General features: G+C 40.2%; 1 protein-coding gene across 1 annotated transcript in view; it reads left to right on the top strand.

Moving 5' to 3' along the window:
- Positions 1–13,080, top strand: part of loxhd1b (lipoxygenase homology PLAT domains 1b) — a 30,658-nt gene extending 17,578 nt beyond the window's left edge. Inside the window, exons 28-44 of the mRNA XM_032516543.1 lie at positions 96–260; positions 1,720–1,901; positions 1,982–2,098; positions 2,294–2,456; positions 3,920–4,074; positions 4,153–4,362; positions 4,481–4,607; positions 5,458–5,666; positions 5,910–6,095; positions 6,208–6,335; positions 8,496–8,613; positions 8,986–9,163; positions 9,335–9,520; positions 10,984–11,154; positions 11,289–11,421; positions 11,698–11,853; positions 11,935–13,080. Of these exons, the coding sequence (XP_032372434.1) occupies positions 96–260; positions 1,720–1,901; positions 1,982–2,098; positions 2,294–2,456; positions 3,920–4,074; positions 4,153–4,362; positions 4,481–4,607; positions 5,458–5,666; positions 5,910–6,095; positions 6,208–6,335; positions 8,496–8,613; positions 8,986–9,163; positions 9,335–9,520; positions 10,984–11,154; positions 11,289–11,421; positions 11,698–11,853; positions 11,935–12,415 (3,065 nt within the window). The 3' untranslated portion in view covers positions 12,416–13,080. The remainder of the gene's footprint in view (positions 1–95; positions 261–1,719; positions 1,902–1,981; positions 2,099–2,293; positions 2,457–3,919; positions 4,075–4,152; positions 4,363–4,480; positions 4,608–5,457; positions 5,667–5,909; positions 6,096–6,207; positions 6,336–8,495; positions 8,614–8,985; positions 9,164–9,334; positions 9,521–10,983; positions 11,155–11,288; positions 11,422–11,697; positions 11,854–11,934) is intronic.

Here is a 13,080-nt window from a genome sequence, read left to right as displayed (position 1 = left end):
GGAAAGAAAAGGCTCTACAGAATAAAAATAGTCATTGTAGCAGTAAAATATATAAAACTGAATAACCTGTAACTGCTGTGCTTTCTCATTGTCAGGGGGTTCATCGGGTTGGTTCTTGGACTGGGTTGAGATTGACGCCCCCTCACAGGGTCAGAGACTACGCTTCCCATGTGGCCGCTGGTTGGATAAAGGGGAAGATGATGGGGCGATTGTGAGGGATCTCTATCCGGCTGAGTTACAGACTGAACTCTACATACCATGTAAGTGAACAGCTATGGATGAAGTACTCAAATCCATTAGTGAAGGTAGCAATGCGATGATCAAAAAATATCCTGTAAAAGTGCTTTATGCTAAATCTTACTTGGATGCAAGTGTGGAAGTATTAGCAGTGAAATGCATTTAAATCACTATCTTGACTTAAACATTGACTTTTTGATGCAGCCTGTAATGACTTTTAAACCTCAGCTACTTGATTTACACATGAAACAGTCCAAATCAAATTGCTGCAGCCGTAGATATTGTTCACTTCTAACAAAAAACAACATTGCATTATATAATGTGAGGTGAAAAGCTGTACCAGTGTTACGTTCTACACACTCACTATAATCTTTATCCAGCTCAAGTGACCATTGCCTTTCCACTTCCTTCCACAGCAGGTGATCGTCATCATCTAATTGACCGTAACAAATCTGATGAAGTCTAAAAAAAAAAAATCACATTCTTTCATTATTATGGCATCTTGAGAAGTATAAACTTTGCAATTAACACAAAAATGACTCTAACTACTAATTGCTTATTATATCACGATGATCTTATTTTAATAGATCATGATGTGCTTTTTATATCAAACCATATTAAAGCAACTATTAATAACTATAGCCATCAAATAAAATCTTGTGGGATCCCTTTTCCAAAAATAGACAGCGGGTCCCTGGATGTAGGAGCGCTGCTCCTGATCAGTGCTGTAACCTGCTGTTCATAGGTTCGCCTAACCAGGTTTTATAAGAAAAGAAAAGAAAAGAAACGCACATTAAGCATTCAGTTGAACACCAGCCAAATGCTTCATTAACACTTCTCTTCTCCCTCACTCTCTTCCTTTCCTCTCTGCCCAGCCCCTTTCTCCTTCGGCAACCTGAGGGACACAATCAACAGGGATTACCATATAATCTGTTACACTGCTTAAATAGACACAGGGAAACACAACTAAATAAAACAACAAGATCAAAACAAAACTGCAACCAACAACACATGCTAAAATAATACTTGAAAAACATACAATGTGACTTTGCCCTTGCACTAGAATAACTATTTATTGTAATTATGCAATACCACAAAATGTGCTACTTATTACCAACAGATATGCATATCTTTATTAATACTACACAGTGAACTGTTTTCCCCATGGGTTTGTAAGGACACAAAATATGTAGTCAATATATTGAGAATCTATCTAGTTTTTTGCCATGCAGGTGGGAGAAGACACACTACAGGAGCAGGATTAAGAAAACAGCTAATGAAGTATCCAAAATATGATATATATTTTTTTATTTTGTTCACATTAGATATTAACTTGGGTACACCCATTATTATCTTGGGACTACAAAGTATTGTCTTGTGCACATAAAACTGTGCATGATGCTTGAGTGACTGCATATTAATATCTGCCATCTTACTTGTGTAAACAAAACAAAGCTGTCACCTTCTCCTCTGATTTTTCAGTTGTTCCTTATGAGATAAAGATATACACCAGCGATGTGTTTGGTGCGGGAACAGATGCTGATGTGTTCATAGTCTTGTACGGTGCCAAGGGAGTGTGCACACAGCAGAAACACCTCTGTGTCAATAAGAGAGAGAGACGTCTGTACTTTGAGAGGGGAGCTGAGGACATGTTTATTGTAGAGGTGAGTGTGTTGATCTGGATTTGACATCCTTTAAAGACTGTGGCTTCAGCTCTGTTAACACTGTGTTGTCTTTTTCCCAGCTGGAGGATGTTGGTGACGTTATAGAGAAAATTAGAATAGGACATGATAACAGGGGCACAAACCCAGGATGGCACCTGGACAGAGTGGAGATCAGACGACAGCTCAGAAAAGGAAAGGTAGTAAAAATTCACTTGCGTAGATAAGTGCATCATTAGGAATTTCCTTGTCTGTGCCCTAATTAAATTAATGACTGATTAATAATGTCACACCTTTTGGCTTGCATACATCTTAAAGTCCGATATACTTTCCTTTGGTGTCAGACAGACACAGCAGAGCCCAGTTTGGGGATTTTTCTTTTTTTTTAATGGCAGGGGTCGGAGACAACCATTTTCCCATGTGAGTGCTGGCTGGCCAAGTCTGAAGATGATGGCGAGACAGTGAGGGAGCTGGTCCCTTCGGAAATCATCACAGAGAAACTCCTCAGGGATGGGAAACTGAAAACGACTGAAGTTGAGGTGGAGGATGCTTTGGAAAGTAGGTCAACCCTGAAGTACTTTCCTTAAGTATAAATTTGAGGGACTTAAGTTAAGTTAAGTTTCAATTTCATGCCCCTTTATACATTTACTCCACTTCTATTCAGAGAAAAATAACAGCTTTAGTCACTACTTTACAGATTGAGATAATACATATATGAGATACAATAAACTTATAAAATATGATGCACTCTTTTAGATTAAACCAACTAACAGTAACTCAAATTCTTAAAATAATCTCCATCTAGAGAGACACAGTAGTGTAAAACTCAGTTTCACTAAGGGCCACATTGGAATATAAGAATCACATCAAGGGCCAGACATTAAGAGTTTATTGACATGCTTTCATTTTGAAAAATGAAATATCTTTGACTGTATTATTGCAGGCCTTATAAAGTCTTCTCCCTTACAGTTTGGTCAACATTAAGCCCTAAAAAAGTCAGCAAAAAAGTTCCTCAGCCATTAAAAAAGATTGAAAACGCAACAAAAACAATTTCAAAAACGTGGAGGAAAAAAGCACCAAAAGCATTGGCAAAAGTGACAATAACTAATTGGGCCGAAATATATCGTGAACCTAAATTGATATGTGGACCGGATCATATTCTGCGAGTGGCCAGATTTGGCCTGCGGGCCTTGAGTTTGACACATTTGATCTAGAGCAGCTACGTCTGTAAAATATAACTACACATGGTGTAACACTCATAGGGCCATTTTTCTGCATACTCTTGCTTTGAAGTAAAAGTATGCTAATAATTGTTATATACTTTAAAAGATGTAGTGCGTAACTTTTTGACATTACTGAACGTCCGTTACATTCAAGCCATTGCCAAATGAGTTGCTGCAAAGCTAATTAAGACTATCAGCTTCACACAACTCTCTCTATATTTCTCAGTATGGCTATGTTCAGAAGATTGTGTCGTCCGGTGACTTTTGCACGCAGAAACTCAAGTGATGATTATTACCTCTTCGTGTTTTTTAATCCTCCATGTCCTCCTTGGTTCCAAGCAACTGCGTGGAGGAGGGGTGGGGTGCGTGATCACGAATGGTTGTCATGTCATCATGTGAACAGTTTAGTTGTCATTACTTAGAATTCCTCATGGAGCGATAGAAACTACGCACTATAGCTTTAATGTGGCAATAGTCAATGGTTTTATAATAACAATGTATCAAATGACAAAGTGAAAACAATGAGAAAGGGGTTGCTTGTAATGATTAACCTACAAAGAATTATCACCTGAATCTGCAGACCCCCTTGGTTTTTTGGAGCTTTATAGCAAGTTTCAGCTCATTGTTTAGCTTAATTAATATACTGCAATAACACACACGTACTGTTGGATTGGACTCTTCTTAACTCATATAAGCATGGAAACTTCAGTGCACACCAGACATTTCTAAATCCTCTTAGTTTTCCATAGCATTATGTATGTCTACTTAATTCATATTTGATTTTTTTTTTCATCACAGCTCACATGTACAAAGTATCTGTGCGGACAGGTGATATGTACGGAGCAGGAACAGATGCCAGCGTTTTTATCACCATCTACGGAGACCTGGGAGACACAGGAGAGCGTAAGCTTGCCAAATCAGAGACCAACAAGAACAAATTCGAAAGAGGAGAGGTATGTGAGGAAAGGTGTGATTTTATGACACAGTACTGCTGGTATCTAAAGTTATAAAAATATTTGCTTTTCCCTTAGGTGGACAAATTCAGTATTGAGGCTGTGGACTTGGGCCAAGTGTTTAAGATACGTATTCGTCACGACAACTCCATGCTAGGGGCCGATTGGTACCTAGACCAGGTGGAGGTGCTGGATATGGAAACAGAAGAGGTGTTCATGTTCCTGTGTGAGCGCTGGCTGTCGACCAAGAAAGAGGACAAACGCATAGAGAGGACATTTTTCGTCAAGGTTTGCTAAACTGTGATTATGGTTAATACTTTGTTCTTTGTATCATATTAGCTGCTGCTGCAGATAAGTTATGAGAAGGAAATGCGTTGATTATCTGTCTGATATGTGTCGGGTTCAGGGGTATGAAGGTGAAAGAAACACTGATCCAAACTCCAAGAAGTTGCTTCAGGCCAAACTGGGGTTGGACAGAAACGCCAACAAGAAGAAAAAGAAAAAAAAGGTGGCAGTGGTGGAAGAGGGTCCAAGTAAGGCCACAAAACTATTCTTCATGTTTACCAAGATGGGTTTGATGAGTATGATGAAAACATGTGCTTTACTGCAGCAAAGACAACATTAAGGAAAACGTAAATCATTAATAGCAAAATTAAATAGCTGAAGTCAAAAAAGAAAAAAAGCCCTTAATGCAAATTTTAAAGTGCCCATAGTAGGAAAAAAACACTTTTTCTGGGATTTGGGGTGTTATTTTGTGTTTCTGGTGCTTCCACACACAAACAAACTTGAAAAAAAACCATCCATGCTGTTTTGAGTGAGATACAGGTTTCTGAATGTATCATGTCTTCAGTCTCCGGGTGAGCTGGTAAACCCCCCCCAACACCATGTCGAAGCACCACAGAAAGTGTTCTGTTGTTGGCTGTAAAGACAAGGACAAAACACTCCATCGTAGCCGGTAGCACATTAGCTTAGCATATACAAGGGAAACAGGTAACCTCTCTAAAAACCCCACCTTAAAAGCTCACTAGTTAACACCTCTTGTTTACTCCGATACGAAGTAGAAATACAAAATGTAAAACAACAATTGGTGGTTTTTCAGGAAATAATCTGTAATTTATATCAAGGACTATTTCTTGGAGTTTTATGCCTGGCAATCTCACAGTGACAAGATATATCATGTTTATGAGTTTTAGAGGTCCTTTTTCCTCTTTTTTCTAGTCTTAATGCTATGCTTAGCTAAGCTAACCAGCTGCTAGCTATAGATTTATATTAACTCATATAAGTGGTATCAATTCCCTCATCTAACTATATAAAATGCACATTCCTCAAGATGTCAAACTATTTGTTTGAATTCAACTATTCTTATTCTTCTCTTCCACCCAGTCATACCCTATCACTTCACCTTGTCCACTGGGATGGAGCGTGATGCCAGCACTACAGCCAGGGTCTATGTCATCATCCTCGGCCCCAATGACGTCGAGACAGACAGGTTTTGGCTGGACCTGCCGGAGGGAAAGAAATCCTTCGCAGCCGGAACCATGGACCACTTTGTGTGTTATGGAACTGACGTTGGAGAGATCAAGAGGGTGGAAGTGAGAATCTAGGGATGTTTCTGTTGCTAAATCTGTGAAACTGCCTTCTCTCTGCTGCCTCCTCCAATGCACTGGTGTTAAAAATTTTAATAAAGCCATTCTAGCTCAGCAATAATGAATTCTAGCTGCGCCTTCTGGTACCTAGATCAAACAAAATCAAATGATATATCAATTCCCACTTCTACCTTCCCCTCTTTTTCTCTCTCCTCTCCCTCCTCTTTCCTCTCTCTGTCTATTCCTCAGCTTGGCCATAACGGTGTCACACCAGAGAGCTGCTGGTTGGTGGATGAACTGTCGGTTGCCGTGCCAACCAAAGGTATCAAGTACATCTTTCCATGTAAGTGCTGGCTGGCTAAAGACAGGGGAGATGGTCTGACTGCCAGACTGTTCAATGTGCTGGATGCCAGCACGATCAACATAAACCGCAAAGTGAGTCACAGCACCTGACATATAAAACCTGGAAAAATATTCATTTAATGTGTAGTGTGAAAACAGCAATAGTCTTTTCCGTTTATGTATTATCTATTGCTGTATATTGTAGGTTATTTATTCGGCAACAGTTGTCACAGGTGACACTCAGTATGCAGGGACTGATACCAACATTTTCCTTATTGTGTACGGAGCCAATGGGAGCACAGAGGAAATGCTGCTGCCCAAAAATGAGGACAGGTCAGTCATGCAATTTGCTCCTGATTGTATTGATCACTTTTCATCAAAGGAATGGTTTTATGTCTTGGGAATTACACTAATTTTCTTTCTCACCGCGACAAAAAGCAGAACCAAGTGGAGTGTGTATTGACTAAATATTTCCCTCAAGAGTTGGTAGAGACCAAAAACCGAGCTAAAAGAGAGTGGATAATGGAGTTATGTTTGCCTGGTGGACAGAAACATAATAACACAAAGAAAAATTATAATCAATCATAAAATCGCAGGCTTAAGCAAGACTTTTGTACACATTAAAGAAACAAGATCTGTGAGCTTTAGCGGTGCTGGTAGGCGTTTTTGGACCATGCCAGGCTAGCTGTTTCCAGTCTTTGTGTTAAATTAAGCTAACTGGCTGCTGTTTGTAGCTAGATAATTACCATGCCGACATGAGAGTGGTATCGATCTTCTTATCTTACTCTGGGTGAAAAAGCATATAAGCATATTTCCAAAACAATTTTTTTATGATAACCATCTGAAGTCCAAATATATGTGAATGTATATACAGTGGTGTGAAAAAGTGTTTGCCCCCTTCCTCATTTCCTGTTCCTTTGCATGTTTGTCACACTTAAGTGTTTCGGAACATCAAACCAATTTAAACAATAGTCAAGGACAACACAAGTAAACACAAAATGCAATTTGTAAATGAAGGTGTTTATTATTAAAGGTGAAAAAAAATCCAAACCATCATGGCCCTGTGTGAAAAAGTGATTGCCCCCTAAACCTAATAACTGGTTGGGCCACCCTTAGCAGCAACAACTGCAACCAAGCGTTTGCGATAACGTGCAATGAGGCTTTTAAAGCATCCTGGAGGAATTTTGGCCCACTCATCTTTGCAAAATTGTCCTAATTCAGTTACATTAGAGGGTTTTCGAGCATGAACGGCCTTTTTAAGGTCATACTACAACATCTCAATAGGATTCAGGTCAGGACTTTGGCTAGGCCATTCCAAAGTCTTCATTTTGTTTTTCTTCAGCCATTCGGTGGTGGACTTGCTGGTGTGTTTAGGATCATTGTCCTGCTGCAGAACCCAAGTTTGTTTTAGCTTGAGTACACGAACAGATGGTCGGACATTCTCCTTCAGGATCTCTTGGTAGACAGCAGAATTCATAGTTCCTTTTCTTTCAGGTCCTGAAGCAGCAAAACAGCCCCAGACCATCACACTACCACCACCATATTTTACTGTTGGTATAATGTTCTTTTTATCAAATGCAGTGTTCCTTCTACGCCAGATGTACTTGGACACACACCTTCCAAAGAGTTCCACTTTTGTCTCATCGGTCCACAGAATGTTGTCCCAAAAGTCTTGGGGATCATCAAGATGTGTTGTGGAGAAATTGAGACGAGCTTTGATGTTCTTTTTGCTCAGCAGTGGTTTTCTCCTTGGAACTCTGCAATGCAGGCCATTTTTGCCCAGTCTTTTCCTGATGGTGGAGGCATGAACGCTGACCTTAACTGAGGCAAGTGAGGCCTGCAGTTCTTTGGACGTTGTTGTGGGGTCTTTTGTGACCTCTTGGATGAGTCGTCGCTGCGCTCTTGGGGTAATTTTGGGCGGCCGGCCACTCCTGGTAAGGTTCACCACTGTTCCATGTCTTCGCCATTTGTGGATAATGGCTCTCACTGTGGTTCGCTGGATTCCCAAAGCTTTGGAAATGGCTTTATAACCCTTTCCAGACTGATAGATCTCAATTGCTTTCTTTCTCAATTGTTCCTGAATTTCTTTGGGTCTCGGCATGATGTGTAGCTTTTAAGGATCTTCTGGTGGACCTTACTGTGTCAAGCAGCTCCTATTTAAGTGATGCCTTGATTGTGAACAGGTGTGGCAATAATCAGGCCTGGGTGTGGCTAGAGAAATTGAACTCAGGTGTAGACAACCACAGTTATAGTATGTTTTAACAAGGGGGGCAATCACTTTTTCACACAGGGCCATGATGGTTTGGATTTTTTTTCACCTTTAATAATAAACACCATTTACAAATTGCATTTTGTGTTTACTTGTGTTGTCCTTGACTATTGTTTAAATTGGTTCGATGTTCCGAAACACTTAAGTGTGACAAACATGCAAAGGAACAGGAAATGAGGAAGGGGGCAAACACTTTTTCACACCACTGTATTGTTTCTGTTTAGGTTTGAAAGGGACCAAAACGACACATTTAGTTTGGAGATAGATGACATTGCTCCTCTAAAGAAGATCAGAGTTTGGATTGATGGTTCTGGAAGTCGCCCTGACTGGTTTCTTGACAGGGTAAGGTGTAGACTACTAGGGCTACTACCTGTAGGAGCACCATATAGCACCATATAGCACCAGAAAATAAGATGCAAAAAGTCTCTGTATTTGATCTGCTTTTATTCATTCACAAGATAAATAAGTGATTATGCTTGGTAATATCATATCTTGTTCAATACTATGTAGACCACAAATACAGGCTTGTAGTTACATTTTAGAAATTGTAGTATAAATCCAAAAAAATTGCAAATAGATATTTTCCTGAAATCTTTCAGACTACTAATGTCGGTCCGTTTCTGTCTTATCTTCTGCTGCAACTAAACAATGATATTCACCAAGAAAACATTCAAGTTCAGTGGTCAATGAAAGTCTAAATAAAAATGCTTTTAGATCTTGTTGAGGAACCTGAGCACAGAGGAGACGTACGTGTTTACCTATGAGAACTGGCTGTCAAAGACAAAAGGGCCAAAGAGGACAAAGGTGTGTGAGCTGGCAGCTGTGGTGGATGAGGAGGAGATGGTGGAGAAAACAACCTACATCATCCAAGTCCAGACCAGCGATGTTGGAGGTGGGTAACACGAGTCGCTTGTTCATTTTCTAAAACAGAATATGGAAAAATTGTTTTTGGACTTTTTAAGCATTTTACATACAGTATACAAAAATATTCCTAAATCAAGCACAGTTGTATTAGGCAACTATAAGGATCTGTTTTCATCAGCAAATGCCTGTGATATTTTAGGTGCCGGCACTGACGCCAATGTGTTCGTGATGGTGTTCGGGGAGTATGGGGACACTGGGACATTGCCTCTAAAGGAGAGCACCAACAGGAACAAGTTTGAGCGTAAAATGAAAGATGTGTTCAGATTCCCTGACATGCTCAGTCTGGGCGAACTGTCAAAGGTCCGAGTGTGGCACGATAACAAAGGTGAGGAGGAAAGGAGGGCTGAAGGGTGATCTTTGTTCTCTTTTCAGACATGATTTTGATGATTTTTTCACAGTGATTCATCTTTCTTTTTTTCTTTTTTAAGACTTTTCATTCATTTTTTTTCAAAGTAACAGTACATTGTTAACAGTACATACACCACCAATGACAAAAAACAAACAAAAAATATTACACAGTTGCCAACTCTACATGATATTGAAAGTCACATAAAGTTCAATCCTGGGCACCCTAAGTGGCTCAACTGGTTAAACGTGTGCCCCATGTCCAGGGGCTCAGTCCTTGCCACAAGTCCTAAAATAATAGGCCCCTTAAAATTATTTTCAAAAAGTTCAATCCTATATTTTAATGACAGAACCAGCCTGTCAAATTGCAGTGGACCCTTTAATCCTAATTATGCCACCTGATTCAATAAAGATTTAAAAAAAAAAAAAATGCAGGTATGGAAGTGTATAGCAAAGATACAGGGATCATGGCAGGAATAAATATAACTAAAACCATATCAACAAACAACAATAAATAAAACCCAAATAAATGATAGAGGTGGTCTACTTACCAGTTACATTAACATCAAGATGTCGGGAAGGGTATCTTCACATAGGGATGAAGGGGGACTAGATTCCGTGTGTGTGTGTGTGTGTGTGTGTGTGTGTGTGTGTGTGTGTGTGTGTGTGTTGTAGTGTACCTTTTAGAGTGATTCTCAGTTTTTCAGTTTACAGACACTTCATGACCTCCTTGAAGTGATTAGGCATTTTGTTTTAGATTTTCAGGGCTTGTAAAACATGTTACTGTATTTCTGTATTTCTGTTACTGAATTTCCAACTTTTTTTACATGGTTGATTACCTTTTCTTAAAAAAAGGAAAGTATTAGAACTCATATGACCAGAAATGTGGATGGAATGCCAGAATCTACCCTTTTAGCGTACTGTTATCTTTACTTATCTAACATAATATATTTAAATCTATAATAATATGTAAACCTTTTTGTAAAATACACTTGTTCACTTTCTTGCCGAGACTTAGATTAGAAGATCAATACCACCTTCAGACATGAGAGTGGTATCGATCTTCTCATCCAACTCTCAGCAATATTTTTAAAAAAATGTTAAAACTATTGAATTTGTTTATTTTATAAACAAAAGACAACAATAACACAAAAAGTTAAATAATAAAAAAATAAAGATTGTGCAGGTGAGATTAAGAAAACCCTTAGGGGCTTTTAGAAGTATGATGATGATAATGAACAATTCCTTCAGGAGTTCCTCAACCAATTTTGATATAGCTTGTAACATCACTGTTGATAGCTCTAATGCACAGAGGGGTCTAAAGATCATTAGATTGCAAAAAGCTGAAACAGGTAAATACACATCATTGCTTTGAGAAGGAAAATCAGGTACTCATTGAAAGGATAAAACCATAATGGGCTTTGTTTCTCTTACTGTAAACAGGTCCTGCTCCTGGTTGGCACCTTGAGTACATTGACGTGAAGGATGAGGCCATGGACGAGACCTTCAGGTTCCCCTGCAACCGCTGGTTTTCTAAAAATGAAGATGACAGGCAGACAATGAGGGAGCTGGCCTGTGCCAACAACGACTCCATAGACCTCAGTGACAAAACCAGTTAGTAAAAATGGAAGCCTGTGGGCATAATTACAAGCTCTCTTATTGTCAAAGATGAATGACTCGCAGCTATTTACAACCATTTGTCAGATGTGAAATGATCTTAGTGCAACAATTTCTGTCTATCTGCACAGAATATGAAATTGCCACAACAACTGCTAACACAGACGACGCCTCCACCACAGAAAACGCCTGGATTGTGTTGGAAGGAAGGAAAGCTCGTTCCAAGGAGTTTGTTCTGGAGAATAAGAAAAAGAAGTTCTTATGGTAGGTCTTCAAAGGGATTCTAGGTGCCACGACTAACTGTAAAACCTTATCACGTGGCCTTACATAATCCCCTCTCTTTCACACATTTTGTTTTTCTACCCCCTTTTATCTTGTAGTTACACTTTCTGTTCTCCAAGTCTCTGTTCTCAGGAGAGCTAATCCTAAGAGATTCACAAAAGAAAAACTCTCTGGCAGACCACTGACTTTAAGTGTTCACTGTTCAGAATTAAACCCTGCACAAATTATGCAAGTTGTTGCTTGTTTGCCCTTTCACAGCGGTGCCACTGACAATTTTGAGTTCTCGTCCAAACACGTTGGGGAGATTGCCGGCATCTGCATCGGCCACATAACAAAAGACGGAAAGAAGGTGAAGAAAGAAGCCTTCTGGCATGTTTTGGAGGTGGTGGTGACAGAAAAGGAGCTGGGAAACAAGTGAGTTGAATCTCATACATCCTGCATAATGTTATATAAAATGTCACATTGATGTGACTTCAAACCTTCTCCCCTGTTTAGGTATTTCTTCCACTGCGATGCACAAATTCCCCTAGCAGCCAAAAAGGACCAATTCCTGACATTTGAGTGCTCTAAGTCCATCGAGAGCTTCGCGAGCAAAGTCCGCAACCTGGTCCCTGTCAAGTATGAAATCATTGTCATAACTGGAGATGTGAAAGGAGCTGGCACCGACGCCAATGTTTATATCAGCATCTATGGTGTAAACGGTGACTCCGGCAAGCGTCATTTGCGGCAGAAGTTCCGCAACCTTTTTGAGCGAGGGCGAACGGACCGCTTTGTTCTGGAAATGCTGGACCTCGGGGAGCTGCTGAGGGTCAAAGTGGAGCACGACGTAACCGGCCCTAACTGCGGGTGGTATCTAGAGTGTGTGGAGGTGACCAACACAGCCAACTCAGTGACAACCATCTTCCAGTGTGGAAAGTGGCTGGACAGTGGTAAGGCCGACGGGCAGATTCAGCGAGTGCTCTACCCCAAATATTAGGAGGACGCATGAAACAACAACTGGGGGAACATTCCTTTAGAGACTTAGTTAACATAGCTGAAAGAGAAAAACAATTGAAATTAAAGGTGCTCTAAGCAATGTCACGCGTGTTTTAGGCTAGAACATTTGTTGTCACATACAGCAAACATGTCTTCGCTATCGGCAAGCCCTGTGTTACAGAACACACTGTAAAAAACATCTCCTCACTATCCGCTAGCTGCCTGTCCCCAGAACACACTGTTAAAAACGCGGTCTCTGTAGACAGCCCAGGGTCTGCAAACAGCAACAAAAACAAACTGTGCCCACCTGCACCACCAAGCAAACACATTCAGTGTTCCAGCCAATAACCAACAAGAAGGATGTGGGGGTGGGGGGTTAGTCCGCGGAAGCACATAAGGGAGGGGACGGAATGAGAAGGAGGTAGGGGCAAGCTAGTCTTGTTTTATTTGAAAATACCTCGAACGCCAACAAGAAGTAGCGTCACCCAACATTGCTTAGAGCACCTTTAACAAACCGAGAGGTATCTTAGTGTCAACTTCTAAAGGAAACACCAGTGTTTTTTTAAGTTTGTGCCAACTGTTTAGGTTCCCCCTGTTCTAACCTCAGAGAAAGCCATTTGCCACCTCACTTGTTCAATTTGAAAAGTAAAGCAAATCACACCTGAA

Source organism: Etheostoma spectabile, chromosome 5 (assembly GCF_008692095.1).
Source record: "Etheostoma spectabile isolate EspeVRDwgs_2016 chromosome 5, UIUC_Espe_1.0, whole genome shotgun sequence".
NCBI classification, from domain to species: domain Eukaryota; kingdom Metazoa; phylum Chordata; class Actinopteri; order Perciformes; family Percidae; genus Etheostoma; species Etheostoma spectabile.
The sequence above is the reverse complement of the archived record's forward strand: the minus strand, read 5'-3'. Positions and strand labels throughout refer to the sequence as shown.